Source organism: Hyla sarda, chromosome 6 (genome assembly GCF_029499605.1).
Source record: "Hyla sarda isolate aHylSar1 chromosome 6, aHylSar1.hap1, whole genome shotgun sequence".
Lineage (NCBI taxonomy): Eukaryota > Metazoa > Chordata > Amphibia > Anura > Hylidae > Hyla > Hyla sarda.
Window position 1 is genome coordinate 48,328,313 of NC_079194.1, and position 19,887 is coordinate 48,348,199.

General features: G+C 40.8%; 1 protein-coding gene across 1 annotated transcript; it reads left to right on the plus strand.

Annotated features, from left to right (window-relative positions):
• The first annotated feature begins 9,489 nt into the window (after positions 1 to 9,489).
• On the plus strand, positions 9,490 to 19,630 carry PTGS2 (prostaglandin-endoperoxide synthase 2). The gene is made up of 10 exons (XM_056528050.1): positions 9,490 to 9,600; positions 11,512 to 11,628; positions 11,715 to 11,858; positions 13,101 to 13,244; positions 13,585 to 13,766; positions 13,873 to 13,956; positions 14,716 to 14,962; positions 15,253 to 15,539; positions 16,532 to 16,679; positions 18,048 to 19,630. The coding sequence occupies exons 1-10, from the start codon at positions 9,549 to 9,551 to the stop codon at positions 18,452 to 18,454; spliced, it is 1,812 nt and encodes a 603-aa protein (XP_056384025.1). The 5' UTR covers positions 9,490 to 9,548; the 3' UTR covers positions 18,455 to 19,630.
• The last annotated feature ends 257 nt before the right edge of the window (positions 19,631 to 19,887 follow it).

Here is a 19,887-nt window from a genome sequence, read left to right on the forward strand (position 1 = left end):
CCAGAAGAATTGCACATGACCACTAGAGGAACTCCAGAGCTTTACAACAGGAAATGAAAAGAATAAAGAAAAATTAGATTATAAAATCTGACGTCAAGGTCCTGTCTACTTTAGTTTCTTGGTCACGTTTGTCGCACTGATATGGATGTTTTTGCTTCCTATGATTGTAGAAAACCTCTAAAATAATGGGCGCTGCTTAAAAGATTCCACTAATGTTAAAAAAGATTCTTTAAAAAAAAAAAATAAAAAAAAAAAGGGTTAAGCAGCATGTTAAATTGTATATAGTTTTTGTATTCTTTTGGGTAGTATTTTGTGTATATATTTTTTTTCTTTTGCATAGCATTAGTATAGTTTTTGTATTCTGTTGAATAGTACCATATATACTCGAGTATAAGCCTAGTTTTTCAGCACGATTTTTCGTGCTGAAAACGCCCCCCTCGGCTTATACTCGAGTGAACAAAAAACCCGTTTTTGGCTTTAGCTGTGAGGGGATGGTCCCGGCCTGTCCACCTGTCAATCCCTTATCAGTGGTCTTCAACCTGCAGACCTCCAGATGTTGCAAAACTACAACTCCCAGCATGCCCGGACAGCCATCGGCTGTCCGGGCATGCTGGGAGTTGTAGCTTTGAAACATCTGGAGGTCCGCAGGTTGAAGACCACTGAGAAGGGATTGACAGGCGGTGATGATGAAGGGGGGGTGATGATGACAGGGGTGTTAATGACGGGGGTCTGGATGATGACGGGGGTGTGGATGATGACATGGGGGGATGATGTATTTCCCACCCTAGGCTTATAGTCCAGTCAATAACTTTTCCTGGGTTTTTGGGGTGAAATTAGGGGCCTCGGCTTATTTTCGGGTCGGTTTATACTCGAGTATATACGTTAGTGTCATTTTTTTTAATTCTTTTGCATAGTATTTTGTATAGTTTTTGTATACTTTTGGTTAGTATTTTGTATTTGTTTTTGTATACCTTTGAATACGATTTTGTATTGTTTTTACAGTCGTGGCCATAAATGTTGGCACCCCTGAAAATTTTCTAGAAAATGAAGTATCTCTCCCAGAAAAGGATTGCAGTAACACATGATTTGCTATACACATGTTTATTCCCTTTGTATGTATTGGAACTAAACCAAAAAAGAAGAGTGGTCCAACATTCCGTCTGAGAGGTGTAAGAAGCTTATTGATGGTTATAGGAAGCGACTGATTTCAGTTATTTTTTCAAAAGGGTGTGCAACCAAATATTAAGTTAATGGTGACAATAATTTTGTCCAGCCCATTTTTGGAGTTTGATGTGACATTACGTCCAATTTGCTTTTTTTTTTTCCCTCCCTTTTTTGGTTTAGTTCCAATACACACAAAGGGAATAAACATTCGTATAGCAAAACATGTGTTACTGCAATCCTTTTCTGGGAGAAATACCGTATTTTTCGCCGTATAAGACGCACTTTTTCTTCCCCAAAACTGGGGGGAGGGGGGGAAAGTTGGTGCGTCTTATACGGCGAATACCTGTCCTATCGCGGTGGTCCCTGCGGCCATCAACGGCCGGGACCCGCGGCTAATACAGGACATCACCGATCGCGGTGATGCCCTGTATTAACCCTTCAGACACGGCGATCAAAGCTGACCGCCGCGTCTGAAGCGAAAATAACACTAACCCGGCTGTTCAGTCGGGCTGTTCGGGACCGCCGCGGTGAAATCGCGGCGTCCCGAACAGCTTACAGGACACCGGGAGGGACCTTACCTGCCTCCTCGGTGTCTGCTCCGTGCCGGGATCCCCTGCATGGCCGGCGCTCTCCTTCGACGTTGTTGCGCACGCTGTCCCGTCATCCAATAGGAGCAGCGTGCGTAGCGACGTGATGACGGCGACGTGATGACGGCGATGTGATGACGGCGACGGAGAGCGTGGATCCCGGGGAAGAAGACGTCCGGAGCGTCGGGGACACCAAGGGGATGCGGCAATAGCGATGGAGCGACATCCAGGGCAGCGGTGAGGGGTCCAGAGCGGCAGGGACACGTGAGTATTACCTCCTATACCAGTGGTCTTCAACCTGCAGACCTCCAGATGTTGCAAAACTACAACTCCCAGCATGCCCGGACAGCCAACGGCTGTCCGGGCATGCTGGGAGTTGTAGTTTTGCAACATCTGGAGGTCTGCAGGTTGAAGAACACTGTTGGGTGCAGAATCTTTTTGCACCTTTAAAATAGGGTGCGTCTCATATGCCGGTGCGTCTTATAGGGCGAAAAATACGGTACTTCATTTTCTTGGAAAATTTCAGGGGTGCCAACTAGAGATGAGTGAACTTACAGTAAAATTCGATTCGTCACAAACTTCTCGGCTCGGCAGTTGATGACTTATCCTGCATAAATTAGTTCAGCTTTCCGGTGCTCCGGTGGGCTGGAAAAGGTGGATACAGTCCTAGGAGACTCTTTCCTAGGACTGTATCCACCTTTTCCAGCCCACCGGAGCACTGGAAAGCTGAACTAATTTATGCAGGATAAGTCATCAACTGCCGAGCCGAGAAGTTCATGACGAATCGAATTTTACTGTAAGTTCGCTCATCTCTAGTGCCAACATTTACGGCCATGAGTCTGTATATCATTTTGAATAAGAGTTTGTATAGTTGTTGTATCATTCTGGATGGCATTTTGTATAGTTTTTTGTTTTACAGTTTGCCAGCTCTCTTTCGATTTCAGGAGAAGGGTGTGGGCAAAAAAAAATAAAAAATGATCATGCAACATTAGTGCAATATATGGCATCAACTAGACATGGGGCAACGGCAGGATCTTGTACTTGCAAAATATGTTTGTGCAATTGTATGTGACAATAACGCTGTCACTCTAAACCCTAAAAAAAAAATTCAGGAGGTTGGAGGTTTTTATTACATAGTTACATAGTTACATAGTTAGTTACATAGTTAGTACGGTCGAAAAAAGACATATGTCCATCAAGTCCAACCAGGGAATTGAAGGGAAGGGTGTAAGGGGATAAGGGGTAGAGATGTATTTTTATAATTCTGCATAAGCATTAATGTTATTTTGTTCCCCAGGAATGTATCTAACCCTGTTTTAAAGCTGTTAATTGTTCCTGCTGTGACCAGTTCCTGAGGTAGACTGTTCCATAAATTCACAGTCCTCACGGTAAAGAAGGCGTGTCGCCCCTTTAGACTAAACCTTTTCTTCTCCAGACGGAGGGAGTGCCCCCTCGTCCTTTGGGGGGGTTTAACCTGGAACAGTTTTTCTCCATATTTTTTGTATGGGCCATTAATATACTTATATACGTTTATCACATCCCCCCTTAAACGTCTCTTCTCAAGACTAAACAATTGTAACTCCTTTAATCGCTCCTCATAGCTAAGATGTTCCATGCCCCATATTAGTTTAGTCGCGCGTCTCTGCACCCTTTCCAACTCCGCAGTGTCCCTTTTATGGACTGGTGCCCAAAACTGAACAGCATATTCCAGGTGAGGCCGTACCAATGCTTTATAAAGGGGGAGTATTATGTCCCTGTCCCTTGAGTCCATGCCTCTTTTGATACATGACAATATCCTGCCGGCTTTGGAAGCAGCAGCCTGACATTGCATGCTATTCTGTAGTCTGTGATCTACAAGTACACCCAGATCCTTCTCTACCAGTGACTCTGCCAGTTTAATCCCCCCTAAGACATACGACGCATGCAGGTTATTAGTACCCAGATGCATAACTTTACATTTATCCACATTGAACCTCATTTGCCAAGTGGATGCCCAGACACTTAGTCTATCCAATATTCTGAATATTTTCTTTACATTGCTGCATAGAGCATGCAAATATTATAATTTTTACTGTCTTTTGATGTGCAGATGACGTCCGCACGATACGGTCACATGACTGGTGTATAAGGTGATCGTGTTGTAGATGCGGGGAGCGATTCCTGACATGCACATCCTGAGGTTCTCATCATTTCCACATGCTGTATTTGGTCTTTACTTCCTAACCGTCTGCTCTTACATCATCGCCCCTCTTCATAGAATAGTATTACTCCACTAAGAAATAGGGAGGAGTGAGTTCAAAGTAATACATCTCACTTATGCATAAATAGCATTCTTTTACACTCACTAACACCCACTCAAAAAAAATATATATATATAAAAAAATATATATATATAAAAATTTTTAGCAAAATCTGTTCCTTATATAGGTGAAATCTCAGGTAATATTAAAGGGGTACTCTACAGGAATTTTTTTTTAAATCAACAGATTTGTAAATGACTTCAATAAAAAAAAATCTTAATCCTTCCAGTACTTATAAGCTGCTTTATACTAGAGAGGAAGTTGTATGATACAAACAAAGAAACAGAACCTTTATAAAGAAGATTACAAGCAATATTTTATTCAATAAGCAAAAAAATGCATAAAAATACAGGACTCCCACCCAAGGGGGATGGAAAACAGCAAGGGTGACCCCTCGGGTCACACAAGAGAGCTAGAGCAGACACAACATACATAAAAATAAGTATAAATAAGGTGTGCAAAAACAGCACTACAACGAAGCAGTGTCCAAGGAAGACTACAAGAACCAGCAAGTCATATTACAATGAAAAGCATACTTATACAAAAATGCTCCAAGAGGACCTGAGGGGACACCACCCCAACGCTGCGTTTCGGGACCGAAGTCTTTCTCAAGGGGTCCAAGAGGACCTGAGGGGACACCACCCCAACGCTGCGTTTCGGGACTGAAGCCTTTCTCAAGGGGTCCCGAAACGCAGCGTTGGGGTGGTGTCCCCTCAGGTCCTCTTGGAGCATTTTTGTATAAGTACGCTTTTCATTGTAATATGACTTGCTGGTTCTTGTAGTCCTCCTTGGACACTGCTTCATTGTAGTGCTGCTTTTTCACACCTTATTTATACTTATTTTTATGTATGTTGTGTCTGCTCTAGCTCTCTTGTGTGACCCGAGGGGTCACCTTTGCTGTTTTCCATCCCCCTTGGGTGGGAGTCCTGTATTCTTATGCATTTTTTGCCTATTGAATAAAATATTGTTTGTATTCTTGTTTATAAAGGTTCTGTTTCTTTGTTTGTATCATTTAGCTATGGGAGATGTTTAGCTTTATTTGATATATGGGTGGGTTATTAATAGTGAGGATTGTATATCAAGTATTTACCATTTTTTTTTATTTTCCCTGCCCCCTTTTTGGTATCTGTTTTTTTTTTTTTTTTTTTTTTTACAGAGGAAGTTGTGTAGTTCTTTCCAGTCTGACTACAGTGCTCTCTGCTGACACCTCTGTCCATTTTAGGTACTGTCCAGAATAGGAGCAAATCCTCATAGCAAACCTCTCCTGCTCTGGACAGTTCCTGACATGGACAGAGGTGTCAGACAGAAAGGAAATTCAAAAAGAAAAGAACTTCCTCTGGATCATCCAGCAGCTGATAAGTACTGGAAGGATTAAGATTTATTTTTTTTTTTAAATAGAAGTAATTTACAAATCTGTTTAACTTTCTGGCACCAGTTGATATTAAACAAATTGTTTTCCCTTTAAATATTTGCTGCCAGGGCTACCCAGTACCTACAAAGTGTTGCACAATTACATAGTCCAGCATGCTGGGAGTTGTAGTGTTGAAGCAGCGGGAGAGTAAACAGTTGGGAATCAGTGGCCTAAAGCTTTCACATGGACTAAAGAATGCAGTTAAGACAAGAAAGAACAAGTCTACAAAAAGACACAAAACAGCCCCAGGAATTGAAACAATGGAATTCACAAGAGCACAAATGACTATGAGAGAGATAAAAGGGTCTATTAAGTTAATTGTAAGGTGCAAAACTTCAGCTACAATTAATGGCAAAAAAGACAGGGGGAGGTTAAGAAGGACGGATTTTAAGCTAATGATTCTTTTTTGGGAAGAGATTATGCACAATGATGACCGTCAATGGTCCGACCAGTTTGAAGAAGACGCCGGCCCTCATTTACTATTCTAAACCCGACTTGTTTTGTCGGGTTTTTTTGGCGCATCTTTGTCTGCGACACGATGCAACATTTTTTCCCGACGGACCCAATGTGGATTCTCCCAAACCCGAAAAAGGGGCGTAACCCGACATTTCTGAGCTTTCCCACGTATTTATAAAGGTTTCCAACCCGAATTTGTTGAATTGTTGTGGATTTTTTCCCGACAACTCAGAGGAGTTGGAAACCAAAACCAAAAAAAACCAGTGCGACAAACAGGATGCGACATAATAATAAATACCCAGGGAAAAAAGCAGTCGGGTAAGAAAGCAACATAGACTTACAACCCGATTTTCTAAGTATATGTGCAGAATGCCCCTATAGGAGACAGTGTGTAGTGCAGTGATTCCCAACCAGGGTGCCTCCAGCTGTTGCAAAACTACAACTCCCAGCATGCCCGGACAGCCGTTGGCTGTCTGGGCATGCTGGGAGTTGTAGTTTTGCAACAGCTGGAGGCACCCTGGTTGGGAAGCGCAGGTGTAGTGGCACCTGTAACACTACTGTAGATTCAGCCAAAATGGCTAAATCCCAACTATTAATAAGACAGAATGAGGGAAAAGGTTTTAAAAAATATTATTATAGATATTAACCCCTTAAAGGGGTATTCCAGGAAATACACTTTTTTTCAACTGGCTCCAGAAAGTTAAACAGATTTGTAAATTACTTCTATAAAAAAAAAAAAAAAAATATATATATATATATATATATATATATATATATATATATATATTAATCCTTCCAGTAGTTATCAGCTGCTGAAGTTCAGTTGTTCTTTTCTGTCTGGCAACAGTGCTCTCTGCTGGCACCTCTGCTTGTCTCAGGAACTGTCCAGAGTAGGAGCAAATCCCCACTAATGCTTCGGACAGTTCCTGAGACAAGCAAAGGTGTCAGCAGAGATCACCGTTGTCAGAAAGAAAAAAAAACAACTCAACGTCAGCAGCTGATAAGTACTGGAAAGATTAAGATTTTTTAATAGAAGTAATTTACAAATCTGTTTAAGTTTCTGGAGCCGGTTGATAAAGGGGGATACCCCTTTAATGCTCAATGGCATATATGCATAACATGGATTTTAGCATGAATGACATAAAGATCACTCAACAGTGGGAGCCGGGGGCAGTAATTGACATCCGGGACCCAACTATACCAGCTGGCATCAGAGGAACCATTGTTTCCAGTTATTTAGCCCAGTAGATGCCAATATCAGTAGTAACTGTGGCATCTAAGGGGCTTGACAGATAGAGGGGGCTCCCGCTGTCAGGATATCTGCCCTTCACTGTGCGATCAAAAGGTGTCCATAGATGACAATGGAAGCCAGGAGCTAAGAAAAGTCAAACAAATTCACTGTAATAGTTACAGGAAACAATGCTTTGGAATACTAAGTAATGCAAAATATACAAAGTACACAAAAGGCAGTAGCATTAAATAAGTATTGCAAAGGCTTATAATAGTGCAAGTAACTGATGTTAGCTTCAAGTCTTGGAATAAAAAAAAGTAAGCTTAAGATAAACAAAGTCTAATTAGAAAGCACAACCCCCCCCCCCCCCCCCCAAAAAAAAAAAAAAAAAACATAAAAAAAAATATATATATATATATATATATATATATATATATATATAAAATAAACCATAAAAACACATATTTGATACTGCCACAATCTTTAATGAACTTATATGAAAAAGTGAACTTATACCACATGGTATAAAGACAAAAAACTCAATGTAGATCCCCCCCCCCCCCCCCAAAAAAAATAAATAAATAGATAAATAAAAAAAATACTAAATGAATAAATAACAAAAAAATAAGAAAATAAAGAAATATGCACCCCAACATAGTGATTGATTGGTTGATTGATTTAAATAAAAAATAAAAAGTGTTATTGTTAAAATTATCTATATAAAAAAATATTGTACTAAAACAGAGAATTCTTATTCTTACTAGTTTGTACCTGCTTCTTAGTCTTTATTTGGGGTTCATTCAATCCTCATCCCAACAACATTTTTTGCCACTGATAGAACATGAGCAAAAATTTTCTTTAGATAATGTAGTGAAGAGAACTGTCACCCACCTCATTCCTCAGGTGTCCCCCTAAGGCTCATACTAATCAATCGATCTTTTTGGCATTCCTTACTCTTCAAAGAAAGAAAGCAAATTGCAAAGTGTTGTGTAAAAAAAAAGAAAAAAAAAGATATATATATATATGTATGTGTGTGTATATATATATGTGTGTGTGTGTGTATATATATGTGTGTGTGTGTATATATATGTGTGTGTGTGTATATATATGTGTGTGTGTGTGTGTATATATATATGTGTGTGTGTGTGTGTATATATGTGTGTGTGTGTATATATGTGTGTGTGTGTGTATATATATGTGTGTGTGTGTGTATATATATATATGTGTGTGTGTGTATATATATGTGTGTGTGTGTATCTATATGTGTGTGTGTGTATATATATGTGTGTGTGTGTGTGTGTATATATATATATGTGTGTGTGTGTGTATATATATATATATATATTTTTTTTTTTTTGCTCTTTTTCTTTCATATTCTGGCTAAGAGCTAAGAAGAGAGGTTACAATGTATTGGATAAAAGCAGGTAGATTAAAGGAACCATTGCTAGATATCACTTTTTGGAAGGGGCATAACTCAGTATATTTTGATCTAACCCTGTGCCTCCAGCTGTTGCAAAACTACAACTCCCAGCATGCCCGGACAGCCAGCGGCTGTAAAGGTAGATATATTAAAGTTACCATGGCTACATATTTCTTTTACAAAGGGACTTAACTCAGTGTATCTATGATCTAGCCCATTGTTTTCCAAACAGCGTGCCTCCAGCTGTTGCACAACTACAACTCCCAGCATGGCCGACTATCCGGGCACACTGGGAGTTGTAGTTTTGCAACAGCTGAAGGCACGCTGTTTGGAAAACACTAATCTAGCTCTTTACAAGCGTGTTACATTAACTCTTCAAAGAGGCCAAACATGCTGAGAGTTGTAGTTTGGCAACAGCTGGAGGCACGCTGTTTAGAAAACACTGATCTAGCCCTTTACAAGCGTGTTACATTAACTCTTCAAAATAAGCGGCCAAACATGCTGGGAGTTGTAGTTTGGCAACAGCTGGAGGTACGCTGTTTGGAACACACTGATCTAGCCCTTTACCAGCTTGTTGCATTATCTCTTCAAAGAAAGAGGCCAATGGCTGTCCGGTCATGTTGAGAGTTGTAGTTTGGCAACAGCTGGAGGCACACTGTTTGGAAAACACTGATCTAGCCCTTTACAAGCTTGTTACATTTTCTTCATTTTCTTTTCTATTCTAAGTAAATCATCTTTTCTTCAGTTTTATAGTAGATAAAGAATTAAGGTAAAATGTGTCCACAGGAGCCGGGCTCCCAGACCCTCATGTTACCTCCCTGCTTACTTTTTTTGCCCATCCTCTAAAGGGTGGGTCCAAGCGGTGGCTGCTGCTCTTATAAGTCACTGCCGCCTGCAATGTGTACTCAGAGAGCAGCAGACTAGAATACTGGGAGCTCCGCACTTTCCTGCTGCAGACTAGGACCTGACCACTGCTGGAATGCTTACACTGGGATTTTTCTTGTGTTCTCTTCTTATTACTTCTTATGCAGGTAAATGCACAAAGATTTTTTTTACATTTTTTAAAAACATTTTTATGAAATTTCAAATTTCAAGCGAATATTGGGGAAAACTTTAACAAATCTGCTTTAAAATGTAACAGTTACAAGTTTGTTATGAATTCTTCTTTTAAATGTATCCATTTGTTTATAAATAATTTTAACTGTTATTGGTTTCTTTGGGGTGATACATTGTCTGTATATTATTGTGAACTAGAACACAGCAATGGTTTATAGTACAGAAGATCTTGCATGATATCAGACCAGTGTTTTCCCAACCAGAGTGCCTCCAGCTGTTGCAACGCTACAAATCCCAGCATGCCTGGACAGCCGTTTAGAACTCAGAAATGGTTTATTTTATAGTACAAGAAGATGTTACATGATATTAGACCAGTGTTTTCCCAACCAGGGTGCCTCCAGCTGTTGCAAAAGTACAACTCCCAGCATGCCTGGACAGCTGTTTAGAACTCTGTAATGGTTTATTTTATAGTACAGAAGATGTTACATGATATTAGACCAGTGTTTCCCAACCAGGGTGCCTCCAGCTGTTGCAACGCTACAACTCCCAGCATGCCTGGACAGCCGTTTAGGACTCAGTAATGGTTTATTTTATAGTACAGAAGATGTTACATGATATTAGACCAGTGTTTTCCCAACCAGAGTGCCTCCAGCTGTTGCAACGCTACAAATCCCAGCATGCCCGGACAGCCGTTTAGGACTCAGTAATGGTGTATTTTATAGTACAGAAGATGTTACATGATATTAGACCAGTGTTTCCCAACCAGAGTGCCTCCAGCTGTTGCAAAAGTACAACTCCCAGCATGCCCGGACAGCCGTTTAGAACTCAGTAATGGTTTATTTTATAGTACAGAAGATGTTACATGATATTAGACCAGTGTTTCCCAACCAGGGTGCCTCCAGCTGTTGCAACACTACAACTCCCAGCATGCCTGGACAGCCGTCTAGAACTCAGTAATGGTTTATTTTATAGTACAGAAGATATTACATGATATTAGACCAGTGTTTCCCAACCAGGGTGCCTCCAGCTGTTGCAAAACTACAACTCCCAGCATGCCCGGACAGCCGTTTAGAACTCAGTAATGGTTTATTTTATAGTACAGAAGATGTTACATGATATTAGACCAGTGTTTCCCAACCAGGGTGCCTCCAGCTGTTGCAACACTACAACTCCCAGCATGCCTGGACAGCCGTCTAGAACTCAGTAATGGTTTATTTTATAGTACAGAAGATATTACATGATATTAGACCAGTGTTTCCCAACCAGGGTGCCTCCAGCTGTTGCAAAACTACAACTCCCAGCATGCCCGGACAGCCAAAGGCTGTCCGGGCATGCTGAGAGTTGTAGTTTTGCAACAGCTGGAGGCACCCTGGTTGGGAAAAAACTGTAATAGACATTAAAGCAACGTTATCCAACCTGTCGCTTTCTAGCATATGCAAAACTATAACACCTTGCGGCTGTCAGAGCATGATGGGGGTTGTACTTTTACAACACCTGGAAAACCAAAGATTGGGGGATTCTGCTTAAATATACCATTAGAAGATTTAATGATGTAGCATAAGAAAGTTTATTTAGTGTGTAATATTGTAATGTCTGATGCTTGTTTTTATTTGTGCTGTGGAATCTATATAAATAAATTATATTTATATATTTATTATTATTTAATATTTATTTCTTATTTTTTTTCTAATTATTATTGAGCACTTTTCATTGTCATTTTTTATCGTATCACTATCCGTGTCCACAATGCCCTAAAGAGTTATATAGTCAGCTCCATGTATGTAGGCTGCTACATTAAATTGAAGAGTAGCAAACTTAAAAAAAATAAAATAAAATAAAAATAATTCGGAAATCTGACCATTATTTCTATACCTCGTTGTTCCCAGCCAACCCTTGCTGCTCCAACCCATGTGAGAACCGAGGCGTGTGCATGACTGTCGGCCACGACCGGTATGAATGCGATTGCACAAGGACAGGATTTTATGGCGAAAACTGCACAACACGTAAGTCCCGGCGCCCTGCGTCTTTGATGTCACCGCTCGTTTTGTAAGGTAGATTGTAATCTACATTCTTTTTTCTTTTCCTGCAGCGGAATTTCTAACATGGCTGAGAATCACCCTGAAGCCCTCGCCCAACACCGTCCACTACATCTTAACTCACTTTAAACCCATCTGGAATGTCATCAATAATTTCTCATTCCTGCGCGACAGGATTATGCAATACGTGCTAACGTGTGAGTACATCCATTGTCTACGTTCTGCCGGTCCTGGGCTGATTGTTAAGTTGCTTCTTTTGTTTCATAGGACATCCTATACCACTCTGTATAGATCTGACCTGAATTCTGCAAGGTTATCCAGGATTAGGAAAACAGCACCACACCTGTCTTCAGGTTGTGTGTGGTATTGCAGCCCAGTTCCTTTGAAGTTATTGGAGTCAAGTTGTAATGCCAAACATAACCTGAGGACAGGGGTGGTGCTGTTTTTGGAAGCGATTAGCTCCATTTAAAAAAAGGGGATGAAAATATGTTCCAGAAATTGAAGTAAATGGAGTTGAGCTGCAATGCCATGCACAACCTGTGGAACGGTGTGGCGCTGTTATTGGAAGGAAGCAGCTAGATTTTTTCTAATCCTGGACAACCTTAGACTTATGAATTTACAATGGGGGAGATTTATTAAAATCCGTGTCGAGGAAGAGCAGTGCAGTTGCCCATAGCTACTAGATCACTTCTTTTATTTTTAAGAAGGCCTGTGAAAAAATGAAAAAAACATGAATGGTTGCTATGGGCAACTGCACTGCTCTTCCCCTACACAGGGTTCAGGTTTTAATGAATTCTCCCCAATGAGATAATTCCCATGATAAATGTGTGGTAGTTTACTGAAATGATATACAAAATGTTGCGTAAAGGGGTTCTCCGAGTTGGACAGGCCATACTTGTGCCTTAACAGTAAGCTGATCCCAAAGTAGAACCACGAATGATCCATGATCATTGTGGAGAATCCTAAGATTTGGTGTTCAATTTCCCTGCAGCGCCTCCACTGGAGAAATATAGCATTACACTGTGCCCATTTAAATTTAGGGGTTATCTGGGTCCTGCAGGACAGGACAGGTCCTCCAGAGTAAGAGATGCTCTTAGTACTTTCTCTCTACTCCGCCGATAGATGAGGATCCTGAACCAAGGACATGATCCTCCTCTATTAACGCAGAACTCCTTATTACTGTATGTGGAAATAGGTTTCCTAAACTGTACAAAAAAAAAAAAAAAAACTATCCCCATCATGAGGGCTCCATGTAATGTCTATGGGAGCCCTGGAGATACCCAAGTCCTAGTAGTCAGACACCCAACCCCTCCTCGCAATCAGCTAACGATGCCCTAAAGTTCGGCTAATCTTGACTAATAACCTGTACAGTAACATGATTCCCATTTTCTTTCCAAATCATGTATTTATTTTTACTTTTTTTTTTTTTTTTTTTACAGCAAGGTCTCACTTGATCGACAGCCCACCTACCTTCAACAGCCACTACAACTACAAAAACTGGGAAGCATATTCCAACATCTCATATTATACTCGATCATTGCCACCGGTAGGGAAAGACTGCCCAACACCAATGGGAGTTAAAGGTATGTTATCTGCCTTCTATATCTCGATTGCAGGCCCTGGTGAGACTGCTTACTCTGTGATATCATATAGAACAATAAACAGGGAGAGATTTCGTATGACACAAATACTCAGCTCAGTATTTGCTTTTGACAAATTGTCAAGCAGATTATCTATGGAAGACATGACTTGTACATAGCTAAGGTGGACTAGTCATGCGCTGATCCCGTCACGGTCTACACTTTACAGCCCTTTTCTATATTGATTCTTTGCCTATAGAATAACTATGCCAACAATTTATGAAGCTGCGGTTGTATTTATGAGCAGTTCCTTAATCCCCCCTTCCTATCTCTTTCATTACAGGAAATAAGGAACTTCCGAGTGTCAAGGAGGTTGTGGAGAAGTTTATACTGAGGAGAGAGTTTATCCCCGACCCACAAGGATCTAACATCATGTTTGCCTTCTTTGCACAACACTTTACACATCAGTTCTTTAAGACTGACGTCAAGAAAGGGGCTGCCTTCACCAAAGCTCTGGGGCATGGGGTAAGAGCACAGAAGATTTCCTTTCTTGGTGCTTTGTTACAGTATCGGTAACATCTTATTGTGACTCTAAACTGATCCTTAATATGATCGTACTTGTGTTCTCCAGGTTGATTTATGTCACATCTATGGAGAAACTTTAGACAGGCAACACATGCTACGACTGAAGAAGGACGGAAAGTTAAAATACCAGGTGAATATTCTATTTTTATTATGTCTATCGTGATTTTCCCTATTTCACCTTATCCAGTGCTTGGTATCCCTCCCCCAAGCAGCACATGTCCAAATTTGGGTTCAAATAGGGTGAGTGTCACCAACCTCTTCTGGTCTGAACCTAGGCCTAAGTATATTTACTTAGTTTTCTGCCACATTCCCTGACCTTTTGCCAGTCTATAGTTGTTGACTTTACGCCACCTGCCAAGACTCTTCTTCCACCCAACTTGTGCCTGTCATCTTTGCACCATATTTTGGTGTCACCTGCAGTTTCTCTTTAGGTGTTGCAAACAGACTCCTGGTATCTCGGGGATTCATTTAGAAACATAGAATGTTTGGGCAGCTATGAACCATTTGGACCATCTAGTTTGCCCATTAGCCTGTAAACTATGAATAGTTCTGGCCCTATCTTATATGAAGAATAGCCTTATTACTATCCCAATTTTATATGAAGGATAGACTTATGTCTATCCCCATCTTATATAAAGGATAGCCTCATGCCTATCCCAAGCATACTTAAAATTTTAGTCCCGGCCTCCTTGTTGGATAGTGGATAAAGACTGCAAAATCCTTTAGATTCTCCTCCCAGGTTTAGCCTCAAGTCAAATCCAAAACAACCTTGTAGGTCCACATCTCCTACTGGTCATGTTACAGTATCCAAAACACATTCTGAACAATTTTCTGTTGTCATTAAAGTTGTGAAATGCTCCATTAATCCTATACCTATGTTTTATTATAGATTATTGATGGCGAGATGTATCCTCCAACAGTGAACCAATCTGGAGTTGACATGATGTATCCTCCTCACGTGCCGGAACACCTTAGATTTGCCGTTGGGCAGGAAGTGTTTGGGCTGGTCCCGGGCCTGATGATGTATGCCACCATATGGCTCAGAGAACACAATCGGGTCTGTGATATTCTTGTGCAGGAGCATCCCGAGTGGGACGATGAACGCATTTTCCAGACGGCAAGGCTAATTTTGATCGGTGAGTTTAGGAGACATTCAATGTTGATCAGGTTGTTACATGAGTTGACTTGATGGATTTTACCACTACTATCCCAACTTGCCTGATAATTCACCTTTTTGTAAGTATTGTAGTAAAAACCATTCAAAGAATTTAGTTTTACCTTGTCCTGCCCCATGTTTACTCCAGGCTACCCAGCACTAGCAGTTTTATTGGACTTATATCTTAGATTCTACCCATCTCCAAAATGTTTGCAGAATTGGCGTTTGTAAATTTGCTCTCATGTATTCATGTCCTTTTTCTTTCTAAAGGCGAAACCATCAAGATTGTCATCGAAGACTATGTGCAGCATCTGAGCGGATATCACTTTAAACTAAAGTTTGACCCAGAGCTGCTGTTTAACCAGAGATTCCAATACCAGAACCGAATTGCTGCAGAGTTCAACACCCTGTACCATTGGCACCCTCTCCTGCCAGACACCTTTCAGATCAGCGACCGGGAGTACAACTATCAACAATTTCTCTACAATAACTCTGTCATGCTGGAGCATGGGATATCACAGATGGTTGAATCTTTTAGCAAGCAAAGAGCTGGAAGGGTAAGAGACATTATCATATTCTTTCTTAATGGGGTTATTCAGGAATAGAAAAACAGAGTTAATTTCTTTCAAAAACATCTCCACGTCTGTCCTCAGGCTGGGTGTGGTATTACAACTTGGCTCCATTAATTTCAATGCAACTGAGCTGCACAACCACACCCAACCTGGAGACAGATGGGGGTGGTAAAAAAAAAAAAAAAAAAGAAATTAGCTCTGTTTTTATTTTCCTGATAACCCCTTTAAAGTGTATCTCCAAGGATGGTCTGGTGGCAGGATACCTGATTAAATCTCCTGGCAACTTTGCTGCCAGGAGATTTAGTCAGATATCCTGCCACCGGACCATCATCAGAGTTGCGTTTTAAAGTAGTCTTTCTATAATCAACACTTGCTAACTATCCATAAGATGGGTGAAAAATGTCTGATTGTTGGGGTGAGACGATTAGAACCTCCATGGGGGGGGGGGTCCCATGTCCCCCAGTTGAATGGACCAGCAGTTGAGCATGCATTCTGCTGCCCCATTCAAACTCTATAAGACTGCTGAAGATAGCCATACATTATAGCTAGCTATCTTAACAGTCCCATAGAACTTGAATGGAGCCACAGTTTGCATGGCTCAACCAATGATTCATTAAACCAATGGAAAATAGGATCCCTGAGATCAGTGATGGTCTCTGTGGTTGGAACCCCACCAATCAGATACTTATTACCAGGGGTCAAGCCCTGGAAAAAAAAAAAGGTTGGGAACTCACCTTAGATTTCTGCTCAGGACTATACAGGACTCTTATACTATACAGGACTCCTGGTAATGGGAACGGTGTTCCTGCTGTGGAAAGAGTGCAGGAACTCCATTCCCAAGTGTTCCCGCAGGACCTGAGCCCTGCTTATTACCTATTCCTTTGATTATATGAGAACTCTTTTTTTTTTATTATATGTCATACACCACTGGCTGTCATTGTCCCTAATCTATTGGCTTTCTTTATTCTATGACATAGGTGGCTGGTGGTAGAAACTTCCCGGCAGCTGTGTTCAGAGTGGCCATGGCTTCCATAGAGCAAAGCAGAGAGATGAGATACCAGTCCCTCAATGAATACAGGAAGCGTTTTATGCTGAAACCCTTTAAGTCCTTCGAGGATCTGACTGGTAAGATTTTACAGCGTCTTCTTGGTATTACTGCAGGGAACTGCTGGGGCGGCGAGGAGAATCTTGTGGTTTTGTTGAATTTCTGAAGTCACGGGGAGTACTAGTTCTTACTTAACATCATTGTGAAGAAGTGATGGCGCGTAGTGAAAACAATAACAGGGACGCACAAGAGATTACAGGGAACAGCTTCTGCCAGATTAACCTTGTGTTTACCAATCAGATGATTCCTATGGGAATTCATACGCACTAGAAATTTCTAGGCCTTCAACTAAAAGAAAGAAGAAAAAAAAAAGACAAAATCTTCTGTATGTAATATATATCAAGGCTTTATCCTGATTTTTAGTCATCAGTAAATCCATATACAGAGTGCTTGTTGGGACTAAAGACCATGGGTATTTAGTGATAAAAAAGAGTATCCCCTGTCCACAGTATAGGGATAATGGGGAGAGGAAAAGCTGGCCAGTTGCCCATAGCAACCAATCAGAATGCTTCTTTCATTTTTAAAAGAACCTTTTAGAAAATGAAAGAAGCAATCTGATTGGTTGCTATGGGCAACTGGTCAACTTTTCCTTTTGATAAATCTCCTCATAAGTGTCTGAATGTGGAGGGTACAACCTCTAGGACCCCCTGCCTTGTCTGCACATGCTCCATTCATTCTCTATGGAGCCTCCAGAGATAACAGGTTCCATAGTACACAGCAGATGGGTACGCGTGAAAGTCTGGTCACGCCAGGATCTTGAGGTCAGACCCATAATCAACCACTAAACCTCTAACTTTATTTATTTATTTATTTATTTTTTGCTGGAATACCCGTCTAGTATACATTTTATTAATATTAAAAAAAAAAAAAAAAACAGTCATGATTTATCCCAGAAAGAGTTCTTTAAGGAGGTCTATAGTACCGTATACAATTCCATGGCTGCATTTGCCATTTTTTTTATATACGGTAAAGTGTAAACAGGACATCTGAATGGGTTTATTTTGTAGACAAGCACATGCAACCCCAGTGGGTCAGTGTTTAACTTTCTGCAACCAATTTCCCAGCCGCGTGTGAACTTGCCCATAAACTTAATGCCTGGCATGTTGAAACAGTTAAATTCATGTGAAACCAGATTTACAACGCTGGTAAATTATGGAGCCGCTTCAGGGAAGAGCATTATATTCCAGGTGCTTCCAAGTCTTGGGGAAAAAAAATACCTCCATAAAAAAATAATATATAGATATGTATATTCATATAAACTTTTTAATATTTTTTAATTTATTTTTTAATATTTTGAAATTGCATCTTCCATGAAAATCTTTTTGTTTTAAAGAAATAGAATGACACAATTGTCTTCATCCCGAGCTTACCAATTCTTCTCATTTTAGGAGAGAAAGAAATGTCCGCAGAACTTGAAAAACTCTACGGAGACATTGACGCCATGGAGTTCTACCCAGGTCTTTTGGTGGAAAAACCCCGTCCCGGTGCCATATTTGGAGAGACCATGGTTGAAATCGGTGCTCCGTTTTCATTGAAAGGTCTGATGGGTAATCCAATTTGCTCTCCCGAATACTGGAAACCCAGCACTTTCGGGGGCAAGGTTGGCTTCGACATCGTGAACACGGCCTCTTTACAAAAGCTCGTCTGCCAAAATGTTAAAGACTGTCCTGTGGTCGCCTTTCACGTGTTAAAAGGCAAGATCAGCGAGTCGGCAACCATCAACGCGAGCTCCAACTCTGCACTGGAAGAGGTAAACCCTGCCGTACTACTGAAAGAGCGCTCGTCTGAACTATAAAGGATGGCTCAAGAGAGAACAGGAACGACCATCGGCACAGTAAAGGATTGCTATGGATTGTTACAAAACTGTGGTCAACCACGTGGCTGCTGGTAGAACCACTGTAGACTTAAGGCTACAACCACTTTAGATGTAGGGTCAAAGTCCTCTGATGGCATCTCCTTATACATGTGGTGTGTGTGTGACCCTTTATATTATATTCAGAGAGTCTGAATCTTGAATAATGATATTTATTATGTCTCTTATTATTTATTGATACAAATAGTTCCATAACTTGAATGTCTCTTTGGGGGGAAAAAAAACGAAAGCTATGTTCACACGGCAGGATTTCCGTGCTCAGATTCTGCAGAATTCGTGCTGAATTTTTTGCGCTGAACACACCGATTCCGGTCGGAATTCAGAGCCCCATTGGGACTCTGCCACGGAATTCTGCAAAAACAATTGAATTCTTAATTCTTTTTGCTGAATCTGGAATGCAGATTCGGCCGTTTTTGTGGGACGGTGGAAATTCCATTCTCTGCAATGTTAACTTCATGTCGCAGAATTTCCGTGCTGAATTTTTCCCACCATATTCCGCATGGAAATCTCGACGTGTGAACATAGCCTAAGGCAGAAGCTTTCATGCTTCTTCCATGACGAATTGAGATAGATAAAGTAGAGTTATTGCGGAAGTCCAAACTCCCAGGCTGCCATTTACAATATTTAGGACATTTCACTTGTCCGCAACTTTCACTAGCTCGGTAAACAAATAGAGCCCAATGTGTATGTATATATACACACTGACTGCATTGTATCACACTTATGCATGCTCATCTCCATTGAGCGGCCAGCCCCGAGGTTATGAAATAAGCATGAACTATGCCTAGAATACATTATGGTCATGCAGCCGAATGCAATGACTATTACTACAATGATGGCTTCCTATGTTTTTCTAATAAGGATGATTGATATTTTGTATGTATTTTATTATGCTGCTACATTACTTGAATCTTTTTGCTGCTTCGGATTTCGGTTTGTCTTAGGCAGTATGGCAATATAATATTTTTTTTTCCCCTTGTTTTTTTCTTATGCTTTATGTAAGGACAGAAAAGTGTCAATATAAGGGACTATGTTACTATTACTTGAATTTGCATTGTGGATTATAGCAATGCTTCATAGACAGTGCATCGCAAGCAGTGTGCCTCCAGCTGTTGCAAAACTACAACTCCCAGCATGCCCAGACAGCCGAAGGCTGTCTGGGCATGCTGGGAGTTGTAGTTTTGCAACAGCTGGAGGCACACTGCTTCCGAAATGCTGATCTATACTGTAATATAAAGGACCAAAACGTTAAGTCATATTTTAATAGCTTCTTCCTGCAATGTCCTTACGACCGTTCATCTCCCGCCTGCTGTCACCCTGTTGCCCACTCTCATGAATGCCATCACCCTTCATTA